General features: G+C 36.3%; 1 protein-coding gene across 1 annotated transcript in view; it reads left to right on the top strand.

Moving 5' to 3' along the window:
• IQCK (IQ motif containing K) overlaps positions 1 to 18,078 on the top strand; it is a 45,114-nt gene that overhangs the window by 21,304 nt on the left and 5,732 nt on the right. Inside the window, exons 7-8 of the mRNA XM_075105141.1 lie at positions 295 to 379; positions 6,400 to 6,511. Coding sequence (XP_074961242.1) covers positions 295 to 379; positions 6,400 to 6,511 — 197 coding nt within the window. The remainder of the gene's footprint in view (positions 1 to 294; positions 380 to 6,399; positions 6,512 to 18,078) is intronic.

Below are 18,078 nucleotides of genomic sequence, written 5' to 3'. Positions count from 1 at the left end.
ACCTACCATAATGGTAGGAATTTGAAATCCATGTAGAAGAATAAGAAAGATTACTGTGCTCTATGTGCCATTTGTATATTATTGTTTTAAATAAGAAATTACTGTAGTGTACATAACACAGAATGTATTTTAAAAGGAGAAATTCTTCGTACATTTTATCTTTGGAGCAATAAGAAATGGTATCTTTCAAGCTCCTGACTAGCCTTTCTCTTTTTTTATAAAATATACTGTTAGGGAAAAAAGTATTTTATATTTATAGGCTGTCTGTTTAAAAAACTTTTTTTTTTTTTTAAGTCCTAGGCCACCAATTCCTCTCTCTCTCCTTCTATCAGAAGAAGAAGCAAGCATAGTAATTCAGTCCTTCTGGAGAGGTTATCGGGTAAGAGTAATCTATAATTATTTTGCTTGATGTTGGAAACCATAGGACTGTGAAGGCCCCAGGGAAAATCCTTACATAAATTCTAAGTAGGGGATACTATAAATAGCTGCTGAGACCCCTATGGTTCATTGGCTTTGGATGTTGCTCTGCCTTATGCCTAGTGACTACATTTTTTTCCACAGACGTTTATGCTGATGTAATCTCACTGTTTTCCTCAACAACAGAAAACCTGCAGAAATTCAATTTTCCAAAGTACAGTTAAGACTGAACAATATTTTTTTTTAGTTAATCTTTGGCTAGTTGCTAAAGGATGGAGTGTTATTTTGCTTCGTACAGGGTTATGTGACGGAGTGTGGAGATGCACAAGGGGGATTGGTGAGGTCTGTTAAGAAATAAAAGCATACAGAAACAAAGGAGAAAAAATCGAGACCAAGAATGAGACAGGAGATGTAGGAGAGTCATGGAGGCTTTTATTCAAGGAAAGGCAAAACAAAATGGCAAGCAGATGTTGCAAGCCATACTAGTAATACAACACTAACACAATTCCCAATTTAAGGGGGAAAAGCAAGGCACATAAAATAAATACAAAGAAAATTGGCTAATACTATTATTTTGGGGGGTAACAGCCATGCTAAGCCTAGGGTACAAAATAAATTATTTTGCAAATCCTGAACAGAATCTGTCAGATATACACCTTTATGCCTTGGAAAGAAATGGACTTGAAATTCAAGTGACTTTGGCGACAAAGAAATGTCTTTGCCTTTATCAAAATTTAAGCTTGTAAACAGTCTCCAGATATAGCAGTAATTTCGTTGTGATGGACAGTAAGACATCTCTGTCTGTACATCAGGAGCTTAAATAACAGTCAGTATAAACCACTCTCTGTTAAATTCTTTACTACTTCTAACAAGCATAAATATATTAGTGGCTACTCTAAACGTGCTGTGCAGCCAAAGATGATGAAATGCCTTGAAATGATCATCTTGACTGATAGATTTTTGTGACACTTTCTGCTTTTTCATTTTCCTTTATTTTTCTTTTTTTTAAACAGAGGTATCATTGACACTAACGTTAATTAGCATTGACACTATCACTGCAGGCATCCTTACAGTGGAGTATTGCAAAAGCAACTGTTATCCAATAAAAGTTATGTTTGCTGAACAGTGCAAGGTTGCTCAGATACCTTGTGCTTCTACCAAAGCTTCTGAAGGGCACTATCCTTCATTGCAATATATATTAACTTCGAAATTTTTACAGTAGTATTTATCATTCTAAACCAGTTCCCAGAAATTAAAAAGAAATTGTAGTTATAAATTTAGGACACATCAAAAATAATTCAGGCTGTAATATTAGTTGTTACATGTTTTAGCTTATTAGAGCTGAAAGAATGTGGGTTTTTAAAAGTTAAAACTTAAATTAAAATCAGAATATGAAACAAAAATCCTAAGTAACAAGTCACTACATAGGGCAATGTGTTATCCTTGGGCTTGTAAATTAAGAGAACACTAAACTTAAATGGGATTTCATTGCATTAATGATAAAGTATATTATGAAAATTTACCAAAGAATTCAGATTATTAGCTTTTAAAATAAATAGGTCTGTCAGCTAACACCGATTTGTTGTGGTAACAACTGAACACTTACAAATAATGCCCTTTTGCATTCTAAGGATATTATTGTGTCAGTATTTTAATCTCTTTTCTGATGTTTTTCATTAAATCTTGTTTTATCATTCACATAATTTGGAAATTTTAAACACTATTATTGAAATAAAAGTTTACACAATGTGATAACAATGAATAATTAAACACAAGCGCACATACATATTTTGTATGGCACTGTGATAAAGGAACCGTGTACTTCACCATTGGTCTTCTCAGGATACACTTTAAAGGACGTAAAATCACATGCCATAGGTGCTTGTTTGAAAGATGGATGGAGAAGGATTCTGGACTCACTGTTGGATTTCAGAAAAACTAAAAGACTCGGAAATCTGGGCAGGATAGTTTTGTCTTCAACAACGCTATCCCAAATGTGAACCATATAAGTTTTTTATTGGTAAACAATGTAATATAAAGTGTGAGAAACTACAGCAAGTTATTTTTCTTGGCCCCATCTTCTACGGACTCAGACCGTTTTTGAGGTATTTAATTGACCATATTGATGTAGGCAGTAGAGTTTATCTAGTTATATAACTGACTGAGCATCGTGTCTTCTCATGACACTTCACCTGTTTCTGCTACAGTGAGCTGTCTGGGTGTGCCAGTATCAAAACCAAATTGCAATCAGCAGTAAAGGTTTTCCTATGTTAAGGGGAAAAAAAAGCAATAGGTACAGAATATTGAGAACTTTTTGATAATAAAGCACGATAAAAGCAGAACATTAATCCTTAACTGAAGCAAATTTCAGAAAAATACTTGTTTTGGTAGTAATAATTAATGGCTGCCATTAATAAAGTCCTTTCTACAATCTTTCATACAAAGATGTTGATGAGTACTCTGAAGATTAGTTCAAGTTTAATCAAGAATTAAATTCCAGAACAAACAGCAGTGGAAGCTACAACTGCTGGGTAAGGAGATCAGAAAGGAAGATGTCATCTTGAGGTGTCTCTTTGAGGGCAAGCAGGAGCACCCAAATAAGGCTTGAGGCAGTTCTGTCATCAGAATTCTTTCTCTTCACTCCTCACCATCCTCTTTTATTGAGGTTCCGTTCATCTGTTGTGAGCAGTATTCAGGATCTGATGAAAGCTCTTGATTGGCAGGTGTCAATTTTCCAGGCACTTTACCAATAAAAGAAGAACTATTCCTTCACCCCCCTACTGCAGAATCTGTGCTTAGTGCCATTTGTTTTATGGAGTCTTTTTATTCTTTATAATTTGCATAACTGTTCTAGACTGAAGGGATTTTTTCATTAATACAATTTCCTCTAATGTCTCTGGTCAAAGCTTTAGTGTTAGTCTTCGGCTATTGCGCAACATGTTCTCACCTAGCATTGAAAGCAGTTTATTTTGACTAAAGCTTGTAGTATCGTGGAGTTTAAATTGGGCAGCGTTATGTAAATATTCAGTGCTATTTTAAACATAAATATCGTATGAGCTAAAGTTAAATCAGAATTGGAGCAGGTTTATATCTTACAAAGTGTTGTGCTTTTGCTATCACACTTTATATTCCTTTCCAGCAAGTTGTGGCTACTATCAAAGGCTGAAACCCCAAAGGTTGCACAAATACTCACTCTTCTTTACAGCAAGTGTAGATTCAATCTAAGTGACTTGGGTAAGAGTGAACTCTCACTTCAAAGACTCCTTCAGTGCTTCATGCATTGCTGGTCTGCAGTCAGTGTATTGCAAGATCACAATTGCTTTCTGCACCCTTAAATGATTACAGCCTGCAATCAGGTGTATCAAAGGAGATACACATCAGTTGTTTGGACAAGACTCTTGACCCTCTGATAATTTGCCGGAGATTTTGCTGCTGAGCCATGGCTTTTTAATCGTGGTAGAATTGCACTCTGATTACAAAATAGAAACTACTTTCTGACAAATTATCCCACATATGCTAAATTATAATCTATTAAGCATATTTAGAACATGTTGATAGTATTTTCTTAAGTTCCTGTTACCTGTTTACTGCAGGTGCTGTATCTGTGTTCCATTTTCTTTTCTTTCACTTTTCTGAAAAATCACTTTGTTCTGGGAGCTCCTGTTCACTACGTGGATTCAATGTCGGACTTTGGAGTATTTGAGTCTATCTGACTATGCCTTTATCTCAGAGCCCTCTATTTTGCTATGTATTTCACTATACTTTCACTATTTTATTCATCTAGGGAGAGTATAGAGAATCGACTATACTTGCCTTTTTAGCTTTTTAACTGTTAAGAGTTATTGTCTTCATTTTCAGTATACAGAGATCACTGTGGCCCTGTCAGAGGCCAAAATACAGGTCTTGTATAGCTGCAGTTATAAATGGACACTTCATTTTTTTTTTCAAAAATTTTATAGTTAGAAATAGAGGTAGTAATTTCTCTGTCTTCCAGCCTCTTTTCTGCTACTGTCATTCATATGTCCCATAAGCATTCCCTTAACCCTTTCCTGTGCATATAAGCTGACTCCACATAATACGGAATTATGGATTCTATAAAAGCTTACATGGCAGTATAAAAGAAAAAAAAAAAACTCTTGCAAGCCTAAAGAAACTATGCTGTGTTTGGGATTGTGTTGTATTTTTTGAAATAGAATTTGATGGATTTAATAAAAAATGGTTTCGAATTTTTTGTATATCTGAAAAGATGATCGCTAGTAACAGTAACTTATTTTTTTTTATTTTTAGTCTTTCATATCAACCTTTTAAGAACTTCATATAACTTTTTCAGAAGATAATAGAGAACTATATTAGTATAATGGGATATTGTTAGAGGCCTAAAAGGTATCTGATGTCAAGTCACTGAGTAAAAGTCCTGCCTGTCTTTATTGATCATATAACCTTGTATTGTATTTCTGCTCTGCCAGTGCAGTGTCTGAAATGTAGCAAGTTATCTTCGCCTAAGTGGACTGAACGGTGCTGTGGGAGTTCAGCTACTACTGTCTATTGCATTCTTAGCTGCACCACAAAGGAGAAATTCTGGGTGGAAAGAATACTTTTGATAAATAATTTATATTGTTTTCTTTAAGGGTTTGTTTAGTTGGGTTTTTTTAACTAGTGGCAAACTAAATATTACTCTTTTGCTCTGTATCTATCTCAGAAAAGTGGGAGAAAACCAGATTGTAATGGAATGGACTAAGAGAGTTCAAATCACAGAGCAAACTCATTACCATATCATGTAACAACAAAACAAATATATGAATTTTTCTAGAAAACTAAGTAGTTAGCTTCCTGAAAGCAAAAATATACCAGGAGAAACCAAGCTTATTGCTGCTTGTTTCTACCATGTTATTCAACATCAGCCTGAATTACTAGGACATTAAGTCCTAAAATATAATGACATTTAGAAAAAATAGAAACTGCATTTTTAATAATTCTATTATAATTTGAATATGACTCTAAGAGAATACTACCAGTATTCTCTAGTATTAGTATACTAATACTAATTCTTAGTATACTAAGAATTCTCAGTATTCTTACCAGTGCCTAGGCTCATAGTAGCATGTCCCTTTCCCGCTGTTGTCAGAGGGACAGTATCTGTCTGGATTTTTGCTCTAGTGCTGGAGGTGGTAATTGTGTGAATGCCAAGGTAGACAACTGGCAACATACTGCTAATTAATCAAATCCTGGTTAGAACAAGCGCAAGTAGCAGAGTGGTAAAAGCTGTTGATTCAAAGCTAGCTCTCTCTTATATTAGTAGGATCTACACCAGTACAAAAGCAGTAATAGAAGACTACAACTTAAATGGAGTCAAGGCCTGTGACAATTGTCGTTTTATGTGGAAGCAGAATTATGCCCTTCATAGGGGTAATTGACTGACAAAGAATATATATCATGTAAGCGTTCCAATTACTTTAAATAACAGATTAATGGCTCTCTTGTTTGTGAAAGTTGTATGGCTGGGATTGTCAGTAAGCCTATTTGCAGCTGGTAGCAGGTGTGAATCAGTTTGCTGGAATAAATTTCCTGCTGTATGACCCTTCATGCTCCTCTTCTGCTCTATTATGTTGGTCAATGGGTTGGTTTTATAGTGTTGTGGTTTTCTAAAGGCACTAATACCCTTCAGCATAATGCTTTAAATTTTAATTAACTGAAAGAATAAGCATCTCACTGCAGTCACATTCTCATGAGACCTTGGTAATCAAAATGATCCTCTAACTGGCATATTTATGTTTTCAATGTGATTCATCAATTATGTGGTTTTTATTTCTGTATAAGTTGAAAACTGTAAACCTCTGGGATTGTGATTTTATATTAGACCTGCAAAAAGGATGGATGTCATGTATTTGTCCAGCCACGACCCCGTGAAAAATATTTTCTCATTGTCTTGGGTAACATGAACATATATAATTTTAGCTGCATTTTCTGTTTGCCCTTTCCCAGGTCCGCTGTGATAGTGAAATACAAGAGCTACGTCAGTGGCAAAAGTATCTGAGAGAGGACAAAAACATTATTAAAAAAGTGAAAGAATTCTGGACTAGGCAGGAAGCCAAAGGTAGGTGAATTAAATTGTAGGTTTTAATGATTTATTTTCTTTTAACATTAAGTGTTAGACTTTTATATTTTGAGTTGTATTAAGAAATAGGACACACAATAAGACAGGAATCATGAGTAAGAAGAGAAGGCAATGTCTGTTGGAAATGCCTGGCTGTTTCTTTACAGACACTACTTACCCTTAGTTGCCTGTATAGCTGGAAGTGACAATTAAAAATACAGTACAGGGCCAAAGCTCAATAATTTCAGAGGACGATGTGCACTGGCACAGCATTTCCTAGGGCAGGATCAGACCCCTACCAGCTACATAACATGTAAATACTGATTTTTTTTTACCAGATGGGTTGTTGTAGTTTTTCCAACTGTGGGTTTTCTCGCTGGTAATGTTCTATTGGCATTTTCCTGTTGTTATTTATAGCAGAAGTTGGCCTGTACAGTTCTAAAAAAAAGAAAACAAACCCAAACAATTCAATATAATTGCCAAGGGAAATGAGGCCAGATTGCTTTAAGAACCAACACTGTAACATGTTTCCTTTTTGCCCTGGTTGTGAACAAGGCTTTACTGACAGGGCCAAAGTTTCATTTGCTCACTCAGGCAGAGCAGCATCATTATGATTATTCACCCAGCCTCTTTGCCTACTAATGCAGGCGGATTCACTAACTCCTCAACCAGTCTACAATTTATCAGCCTCTGAAGGCTGGACTCAGGTGTGATATATGTAGGGATGTGAACCACACCAATAGGTGGAGATGAGAAGAGGTCATTCAGCTATGTTGTTCATGTGGTGGAGAGGGAAAATTATGTTGCACCTGTCACTATTGTGTGGTCCTTCAGTCTGATGGCACTGTCGCAGATGTGCTTTCAGGTGGCCGATCCTTGCTGTGAACTACATAGGGGTATTCAGGGTGCAGTTTCATGCAGTCAGTTGGATCAAACTGGGAGCTGCCAAAAGGGTTGATTCCTCTCTGTAGCTCTTGCATCAGTTTTAGTAATTGTGTAACTGCACAATGGGTTTGGATCGGTGAGGGGATTGGTATGGGGCAGGTTAGTTTTACACAGTGTTGTTGCCACGTGATTGCTGTATCTAACACAAAGGTGAAAGTGAACTGGGGAGAGAGAGGGATAATGACTTTCAGCAGCCCACAGCTTCATTAAATCGAGCAGAATATGAGACGGTATTCTCATACCTGGTTACTGTTCATGGCTGAGGAAGTGCCAATCTCTAGGTGATTGGCAGGAGTTAAATGCCAGGGGCAAGTCATGGCTTAGACCTCTTCAGCTCAGTACACAAAAGCACATCTGTCAATGCCCTCATTCTGAGCCTGGTTTTTGTGGGGCTTCAACTGGGAAAGGAAAAGACTTACATTTGAATTATTGCAGGGTGAGAGACTTTAGAATAAGTTTTCTGTGAAAAGTTTTAAAATGCTGCATCCTGGTCAGTCAGATACCTACTCTCCAGAAAAATCTACAACTCTGGATTTCAAGTGACAGAAAATTGCTGATGTGCAATTGGAATTAGGCAGCTTAATGGAAGGCCTTTGTCCTCTGTGTTGCCTAATAACCTAGGCAGTTTTTCACTTAGCATTGAATATTTGTGCATTACCATTTGGAACGCTTTCTCTTTTGTTTTGTTGGTTCCCCTTCAGGTGCCTCATTTCTACACATTTAAAGTCTAAGCCAACATACTGAATATGTCCTGCTGGGTATTCACTCAAATGTTGGTTTTTTTGTTGTGTTTTTTTTTTTTTTCTTTCCTTATTCTCTACACAACTTAACAGTTCTTTTTAATTAAATTGAGTTACTGTACTCATGCATAGATATGAAATAGGGTATTCTGGAATTACGTGTTTGACATCCTCACAGTATCCTGTATTTTAGAAACTACAGTAAGAATGCTTATACATAAATAGTACTTATTAACATCACTACTGTAGCAATAGGAGCTTGTTGTAAGTGACTAGAACCTTGCAATTCCTCGGTAACTCTAGTCATCAAATCTTTTGTGGGTGTTGTTATTTTCAAAACTGTCCTGCTTTTTAACAGGTGATACAACTAAAACTTCCCTGTGAAGACTTGAATTATAAAATAGTCTGTGCTCTGTAAATGTCAAAGGAATTAACATCAGTCAGGTCATAAACCTTATGCACTGCAATTATTCTTTCACATTTTATTATGCATCCATTCTATCTATCATTATTTACAAGTAGATCAGGCTAAAATGTTGGCATGAAAGTTCCACACATTTCCCTTTCTGCTTGCAATTTTCTTTTGAAATTTTTGCCTAAAGGTGAAAGGAGTTACTAGTAACGATCATTGTAACAACTGGGATTACAAAATATCGCCTTGTTTTCGGTTTTCCTTATTTTGATGTTTTTTCCTTCACACAAAATAAATGTGGCACTAGGGGATAAGAATAACATTTAAAACAAATGCTAGACTCTTGTGAAATCCCAGCACCTCCAGATGGGCTACTTTTTATAACAGCATCAAACACAAAGTTGTATATTGGTAAGTTGTCCATGTTTTCAAGCTCCCCCAGCAGCAAACCTTTGATTCCCTAAACTTCTTTTCTATTATTTCTGATGCATATCTGTTGGATAGCATGAGTTTTTAGGACATCTATTCAGGGTAACATTGCAGTTATACTGTGTTAAGTTTGCTGTCAAGCCTTCTGAAGTGTATGCAGAACACCAACTAATTCTGCAATCAGAACTGGGTAAGTAGGTATTTCCACTGGGTATTTTCTAATGAATATAGGGTTTAGTAGTTATAGTATAAATCTTTCCAATAAATACCTTAATACGTGGTGCTATTGTAACACAATTTCTCCTCTGTTTTGTGAAGTGGAACAGTATTTAAACTCTCACACAACAGCTGTGCAGCAAACTCCAGGTAGTACTGGGAGCAAACGTTTTCAATGGTTGCTCTGGATTTCTGAAGTAATCCATGTTTTGTCGCATAACGTGAAGTGAATCAGTGGCAACTCTCATCCTCTAGGACAGTGTTCACTGTTAAAAAGCTGCCTTTGTGTGCCTCCTCCCTTAATCCTCTGCAGTGCTCACCTGCCAGTCGCATGCACATGCTGGTACCACAGGGTGACTTAATGTTTCCTGTTGAGAGAATCACATTCAAGCACTGCATCCACCATGTTCCCCAGGGCCTTGACAACCTCAGCAACATCATCTGGCTTACCTATGCCAGACAAAGCTCTTGCACAGAGGGAGGTCTGTCTCCAGTTCTGCTGCTTTCCCTGTGATGAGAGATGGTGACTGTAGCAGCAGCTACTGGATAGTTCTGTGGTGTGCATGTTTGCAAGTGCAAGGAAAAGCATTTTCCAGTTGGAGGTATTTTCCTGCCCAAACAGGCATTCTTTGTGATCTCCAGGGAAAATGTGTGAGCTGGATTGAAGCTCCTGCCGGCCAGCTTCAGCTGCCTTGTGCTGTTTAATAGAATGTGTCCCATAAAATCCGTTTCCATTAGTAATTAGTAGTGCAAGATTTATACTATATGTATTACATCCTGAGTTCATTAGAAAATATCCAGTGGAGAAATCTACTTTTCCAATTCCCATTGCGGAAGTAGTTGGTGTTCTGCGTACACTTCAAAATGCTTGACATTACTCCAATGTTCCTTCCCAGTATTAGGAGTTCCTGTCCATATATGGAGTCTGCATGGATATTGGTACTGATACCAATACAAATAGCAATAGATTTCTTTGAGTAGGTTTTTAGATCTATTGAGAAGCAGGCTTATAATTGAGGACAGTAATGAATGACAACCTCCAAAGCGGTTCTGCATGTATACGCCAACAGCAGGACCACAATGAAAGCTGTTCCCGCATGTTGTATTTCAGCTGTGAAGGCTTACGTGTGAATTCAATCTGCAGAATTCTTAGGGTAGAATTTTTTAAATCATAAAGACAGCTGAGTATCACCTGATATCAAAGCTGTCATAAAAGACATTGTTTTCAAAACCTTCCTTTATGTATCATGGCCTCCTCACTTGCCTTGCTATTACAGTATTATATATTGCAAGGTGTTATGAGCTGACAGGCTTTTCTGTGTCTGCTCAGTGCTATGTGCAGGACCTTTTGATCACTGCTTCACTTTATTATGAAATGTTGAGAACAAAAAGAATTTTCTTCAGGGCAGTAGTACAAATACCAAAACTGGAAGAATGTCACAATTTTTTTTTTTGTGATAGCAGTTTGTTACAAGGGCTGCATAGATTTTCCAAACATTTATTCATATTTGTATTGCAGTTTTAATCCACAAAAGGTCAGGTTTTATTCACCAACCCATGCAATTGCCTAAGGGATATTTTATAGCTGAAAAGAATTCAGAAGCAAAATCATACATCACCACAGGTAAAAATCGCATTTATATGTGTGCATATATATAGGGTGTTCGTATGCAGTAAGTGAAGTAGAATTCTTGGTTTTAGTAGCTTAGAGTAGAAGATTAAACAAAGTAGTAACTAGTGACAGTGTACAAAAATGATGAAAAATAAAATCCATGAGACATAAGTTGTCTTCCAGCAGTCCTGACTGATACATAATGAAAACTTTGGCAGAGCAACCAAGGTTTTCTTGAAGTCTTTGTGGGATTTCAGAGTGTATTTACTAAGGTTTATGAAGAGTTTACTTTGAAAAAAAAAAAAAAGGAGGCGTCTTTTTTTTTTTTTGAAAAGAAAGAAGACATAAATAGATCTGGTTTGTGATCTGAAAACAGTGGATTCAAGTTTACTGTGATAAAATTAATCTCATTATAAATTTAGAAAATAAAAGCCAAATTCTTCTCTTTGTACTACATGTTTAGTTCTGTCAGTGTTAACCGTTTAAAAATTGCATTTTGAAGGTGATAATAGAAGTTTACCTAGCAGGCTTGCTAATTCATGTTAAATGACTGCAGTTTAATGTTTATGTTTTGGACTCTCTGTTCTCAGTTTGTTAGCATTTACATCATCTCAACAAGGCATGTTTTTTCACATGTTCCATTGTCCACGATACCAGTAAGAGTTACAGATGCAATACATTTCCCATTTATTTCTAAGAAATAAACTCATATTTACAACATACCACTGTGGAAAAGGATATATATGATATTAGATGATTATGTGATTGTATTTTACAGTCTTCTGCCTGTAAAATTTTAAAGGTGAAAATTACAAGGGCATTTTCAGAGGACAGCATGAAACCATTTTCAAAATGCTGCAACTCAGAAAAGTAAGGGCTAAGGGTGGAGTGGGCTGTGTCATTTAGCAGTTGAATTGATTCAAGAAACCCCTGTCTCTGAAGAAATTAAATCTTTCCATAAACTGTATTTATGTTGCTTTGGAGAGTAATGTACTGATAAGATTTCCTTTGCTGCCTTTGCCAATTGTTTCAAAAGGAAAAACAAATTTCCTTTTAATCACTGTCATAGAGCTTTCCTGTCATCAAATCAATTATTTTAGGACTCTAGGACACACAGCTGTTTCACCACATCAAACAATGTTGTAAAATTGCCCCTTTTGAAATTTTTTTCTTAAACCAGTGCAAATTTGTATTGCTTATATCACATTAGCTTTCAGTATTATAATATTGTTTCTGTAATTCCTTAACTGAGCTCTGCTGAGTTAATTTAAGAGTATCCATACATAAAATAGCCTTGGGGCCCAGACAGATGGCTATTTGGAAACAGCTGTACTAGTTTGAGAAGTTACTGTCCAGGGGTTTTCATTATCAGTCTCAGCTGTGATGCCATAATTAATTTTGTTAGTGCTCCAGCTGCTCTTATTTCTGCTATTATTATTCTGCTGTTTATTAATGTCCTTAAACCCTCTTTCATTGTAAAGTCAGCAAGGTTAGTTTAAACTGCTTTTACCAGTGACTCAATCTAACCCAGATGACTCTGCACTGAAGTGGATTGTGAGCAATCATACAATAATGAATAGCATAACGCAACTACTTCTTAACCTTGCCTTTCTGCGCATTTGGTTTAACTGAATTCATTAATTCTGTTAATTCAATTAAACCCCTTTAATTAAACCACTGAGCTCTTCACATCAAGCAGGACACAGCATCTATTGTTACTAAAAACTCAGATGTCACAACTAAAGCATTAAGATTCATGATCAAAAGAAGAAAAACTTTTTTAAATAAATACAGCAATTTATTACAAAGTTAATGACATTATGAATAACAGTGAAGTATCTCTTAAATTCGTACATGACTCCAACCCTGTTTATTAGATGCTGTAAACAGTGTTGAATCTAACTGTAGGGGATGAATTGTGAGCTGCCAAATAGCTTTTAAAAAATGCTGACTCGAGCAGTAATGTGATTCTATTGGCACTACTAGAAAGATCAGCATACCTTCCATGAAAATATCAGCCAAAGACTCAGTTAATGTGAGCTAACGCTCAGATTCTGCTTTGTTGTGCCTTTCGGGACAATGCTATGTATACCTTATTTCATGGGTATGTTTTAGGCAAAGATGTATAATTTTATGAAAGTATGTTTCTATAATCTTGACCAGTGTGTTATTTAAAAAGGATATTAAGAGGAAGTTAGAAATGTAAACTGATTTTCATTAAGAAATCCAAAGGCATCCTTAATTTATTTTTCTGTTTTCAGAAAGTATGTTAAAACGTGTTCATTATTATTGAAACAACTAGTGAAGTTTTAGTTTTCATTAGAACATAACCAGAACGAAACACTTTTGGGTTTTTTTTCAAGTAGGGACCAAAAGTATGATTTTTATGGGGCAGCTAAGGTGATCCAACAACTTCCCTGTTAAAAAGGCCGTCTTGTCCTTTCTTGACCAAGGTTTCTGCTATCCTTTCCTTTTCTTTGTTCTAGCGATCATGGCTTCATGATGAGTTGGTTCAGCTGGCAGATCTGACAAAGAATTGCTCTTCAGTTCTGTTCTGCTGCCCTGCAGGTTTTCTGCAGGGTCAGCGTGATAAACTGACTTGCCTGGTAATGACACAATCCTTACATCCAATATAAGGGAAATGGTGCAACAGTAACAGAGAGAAGGAAAACTGCCCATTTGTGATGGCTGCTCACTTTTAGATCAGCTAAGCTGTCCTGTGCCTGCTGTGTCATGTGAAACCATACCCTACATAGTATGTCTGCTTGGTTTGGTAGGCCAGGGTATAATGTAGCCTCATATAAACCACTAATTCTACCCCTGCTTCGCAGCATGTTTAAAGCATCTCTTTTTTTTTTTTTCTTTGTTTGTAATTCTTTATTCTTCTTTCATAATAGCTTCATGCTATTTGTTACTTGTTTTGAAAAGTATTCTGGGATAGAAGGTGTGAAAACTTTGCATGGAAATGACTTTATAAATTAATAGCATCTTGCAGGACTGTTGACCTCTTCAATGCATATGCCTGCTAAATTTCTTTTTGAGCGCGAAGAAAAAGGTGTGTTTCTTTCAGCCTTTGCCTAAGGTCATAAAGCTACAGCATTCTTTGCTGACATTATGTTTGTTAAACTGCTCCAGTGCTCTAACATTACATTCCACAAAATGATCTGTATTTAAGGGGTGATAGACTCTACTTTCAGACTGAAAATGTGGAGAGAAGCATAGCACTCAAGACTCAGTTGAGTGGCTCACAGCTTTAGACTTGCAGGGAGAAAGAGAATTCTCCCCAACATAGCACAGCTGATGGGATAAACTTGTTCCAGAATATTTTATAGAATTTTTAAACTGTTACCTCCTAGAGAAAATACAGCCAATAAAAACCCAACCTCCAGAGGATGTGAGTGAATTGCAGATGAGCTGGGGCTTTTTTTTTATTTTGTCCTTTCTGCTTTCTTGAAATTAATGTAAATGTATTTAAATAGGTGATTTAATAACCTGCCTGTTATTTGAGATCATGTTTGGCAGGATGTGACACAGTGGCGTACACAGCAAGACTGCTTTTGGTTTCATGAGGCTGATGATCTACCATGAGACTTGTCTTGTTTAGAACTTCTTTTCCCAGCATGCATTTAACTAGGGCTGTCCATATCAATTTCATCAATATCTGCAGCCTAAAACATCCATCTGAAACTGGAAATAATTCGCTGCCTCTTCTTGTTTTCTAGCTGGTATCCCACATAGCTCCAGTCATATTTTGCTTTAATGTTTCCAAGAAGAAACAGGCCTTTGCTTTTTGATTAATGACCTGGTTAATTTGATTTGTGCCTCCATGCAGTGGACAAACACCACCTACTCATGATTCTGAGCAGTTACACAGATGAAGTACTGATGAGACATCACCAGAAATGAAAAAGTATATGTCCTACAATGAAAGGAATTTGAAAATATTTGTCCTTTTTATGAAAATATCTAAATCTTTATTCATCACTTATGTGAACAAACCACGTTACTGACACTGTCTGTTACAATGGTTATTTCTCTGCTGGTGTGCTGTTGTAAAGACAATTGGTTCTGTAAACACTTCTAGTACTTTCAGCTATTTTATTTCCAAAGGGCATTTTCTTCTTTTGTAAAATTTTATTTTTAAAAAGCATTTTTCTTAGGGAAAAGAGTAAAAGAAATAAACATTCCTGGTTTTATGGCAAAACCAATTGTGAGCGTATTAGCTAGCAGTTTTTACAGATCAACTGTAGCCTTGGCTTTGCAAGGTACCTCTGTAACAATGAACGTACACAGCATGTGGAAAATCTAAACCACACTGAGACAGAAAGTAATCTTCATAGCAGGTGGGGGCATTGATTTCCAGATACAGGAGGGAATATTCCCTTACATTCCATTTGATTTTCAAGCTGTATTTCTCCTTTGGCAGTAGAAGTTATTACTCATCTATACCGAGAGATTTTAAAAATACTTCTTTCACAGGAAGAATCTTTTCCACTGAGAAGATGCAACCAGCAACATGCTAAAGAACTCAAAATGTAGGTTTTCTGTCAATTGAAAATCCTTGAAAATGTGAATGAAATTGCAGATAAAGGGGAGAACAGGCTGCATATTTTAGGAGCGCTAGAGCAGGAACAGATGGGTGCTGTCAAAAGCAAGGAAATACAGTCAGTCACTCCTTATACAGCTGTGATAAGTCTCCACCTGAATTATGAGAAAGGATTCAAGGGCTAAATATGCTTACCAATTTAAGTTGAACAGGGGAAATCCAGTCTGCATACTTTGAAGGATGGCTGTATGTAATCGTATCAAAATAAATAATCCTATTGCATGACCTTAGAGGTCTTTTCTAACCTTTATGATTCTGTGATCAAAGCAGAATGAATTGAGGAAGGGAAAAATAATAAATTCCGTACCAAGAAAAAAATGGCTACACTGTGAAACTTCTTGGAATTCATTCCATAAGCAAATAAGCATGTGAGTATAGTCATGTGCTCTAATGCATCCTTATTAACAGGGCCATAGATGAAGTTACAGTTGCATGCACGTTTGCGGGACCAAGTAGTCTCCCAAGGGAAATATTGAAAATGGGATCGATGTATATATATAAAAAGGGAATGTCTTACACTAGGCTTAAAAAAATATTTAAAATGTACTGTAGGTAATAATGCTGGATTAGGAGAAGACATAGTCTGAATAGCTAATGGATTTCTTAAAGACTGCACCTCTGTGGTTTATTTAGGAAAATTCAGCTCAGTAAACTGTAAGAAATTAATCAGTTTTATGGGAGAGTTTCTTTTTTTTTTCCCACTTTCACCAAAGGGGTTTGAAATGTCGTCGTGTTTTAGGAAGATTTTAAACAAAATAACTTGTTTCTAATTACATCTGCCCTCCTTTTACTGTAGCTATAACTCTCTAATTAATCTCATTGTGGAGCTCTAGTAAGTGGTGACCTCCCCATATTCCATGGTTTTACACTTCTAATATATCTGTTATATGACATATATCTATACATACACATATATGTTAAGACTGACATGCTGAAGGTATTTCCTCAAGTTGTTTTGTTTCAAACTGAGCCGTATAAACAGGTTGAAAGCAGAAGGCTACTTGCTGTCAGTAGGACACTGCAATTAAAAGAATTTGACTCTGCTATTTCTTTTTTTAAATGTTACTGTATTTACAGGTAGTCGGTTGTTTCTTTCTGAAAACAAGTGATGCAGTCAAAATGATTTAAAATGTGTTCATATATGTGATTGCTTTTGATTTAAAAGCACATAGATGAGGTTTCAGTTACACAGAAGACCTTAATTTATTTTTTTTTTAAAAAAGCAAATCTAAGAACAAAGTGGTGCCGATAGCTGAGTATGTGGTGGTTTTCATCAAGCCTAATTCAAGATGCTTGAGATGTTTCTGAAAGTTTAATCTTGGCTCTAACAGCTGAGAATGTAGTGATAAAAGTCATAAGACTATGATGCAGATTCCGCTTTGTTGGTCCACACCCCGGACTCAGACGTCTTCAAAAAGTTATGAAGATTATAGTAATATTTAATTTCTGAAACTACGTTGGGAATGTTTGGGGGAAGGAAAAAAATAGGCAATCATTTAGATAAGCTACAGAATACGTGATCTTCTGAACTGTGTTACACAGGCACAGCAGTGTATCTGCTAGCACCAGTCTGAACTAGTCCTTCAGTACCAAAGCTGTATTTTTATCCATCACTCTGCAGTTGTTTTTCTGTTTTAAAGGAGAGAAGAAAATCTTCATGGGTTTTGCAATATTTTTTTCTTTTAGCCTTTTTCAAGATAATAATGAAAAAATGGGAGCATTTTTATTGAGAATTCTGTTGGTGGTGTTAGTTAGTTAGATACACAAATGACTATAGCTCTCATGGCTTTATAGCTATGTGATGCTTTAAAAGCCTGGAGAAAAGGCTGTCACCATTTAAAAAGGAAGACCTCCAAACAGTCCTGCAGTAAAACTAGACTTGAGACTCTTTTGGTATAAATAAAAAAAGGGAAGGGAAGGCAGGGAATCAAAGACCACCATCTGTTAGTGGAATCTTAAAATATGATTCGGAGATTAGCAAAGAAGTGGGTGACAGATTGCAGAACATACAAGCTACTTGCCCAGACCTCCCTTTAAACCCAGACTGTGGTATTAGTCACTTGGCCGTCTTTTTTCGATAACACCTTTTTTTTTTTTACCTAATCATTTGTTTTAGTTTGTGTAAGAGTTTAAATTTGGTGACTTTACAGAACCTATCACACTTTGCAAGAAGGAAGCGTTTCAGAAATAAGAGGGGCTAATAGGTGTAAATGCAGGTTTCATTAAGCTGCCCAGCAAATCTGTCATTCCAGTTTTCTGCCCATGTTGGCTTCTGCCTGTAAATCCCAAAATGCTTTTTGCGGGGGACCTGCCACTCTGGAATGATTTCTCTCCATTTCTGGTCAGTTCTTTCTATTTCACTGTTTTCTTTTTCTATCTTGACTATCTACATGGAAAAAAACTACATTAATCAGATGCCCTGAAAATGCACTGGTTGCCTTCATTCTGAATTTTTCTCTCAGACAGGGTCATCTTCCCTCAGCTGTTGTGTTTCTGTGTCTGTCTCTTCATGAACCTCAAGTCACTGAATGATTTGGAGGACACTTGGATAATCAGTAGTGATACAGTCTCCAGTGTATCTAATTCTGTGTGGTTTGTTCTTTCCTA

The sequence above is a fragment of the Phalacrocorax aristotelis genome, chromosome 10 (assembly GCF_949628215.1).
Source record: "Phalacrocorax aristotelis chromosome 10, bGulAri2.1, whole genome shotgun sequence".
In the NCBI taxonomy this organism is placed as follows: Eukaryota; Metazoa; Chordata; class Aves; order Suliformes; family Phalacrocoracidae; genus Phalacrocorax; species Phalacrocorax aristotelis.
This window is presented reverse-complemented; position numbering and strand designations above follow the sequence as displayed.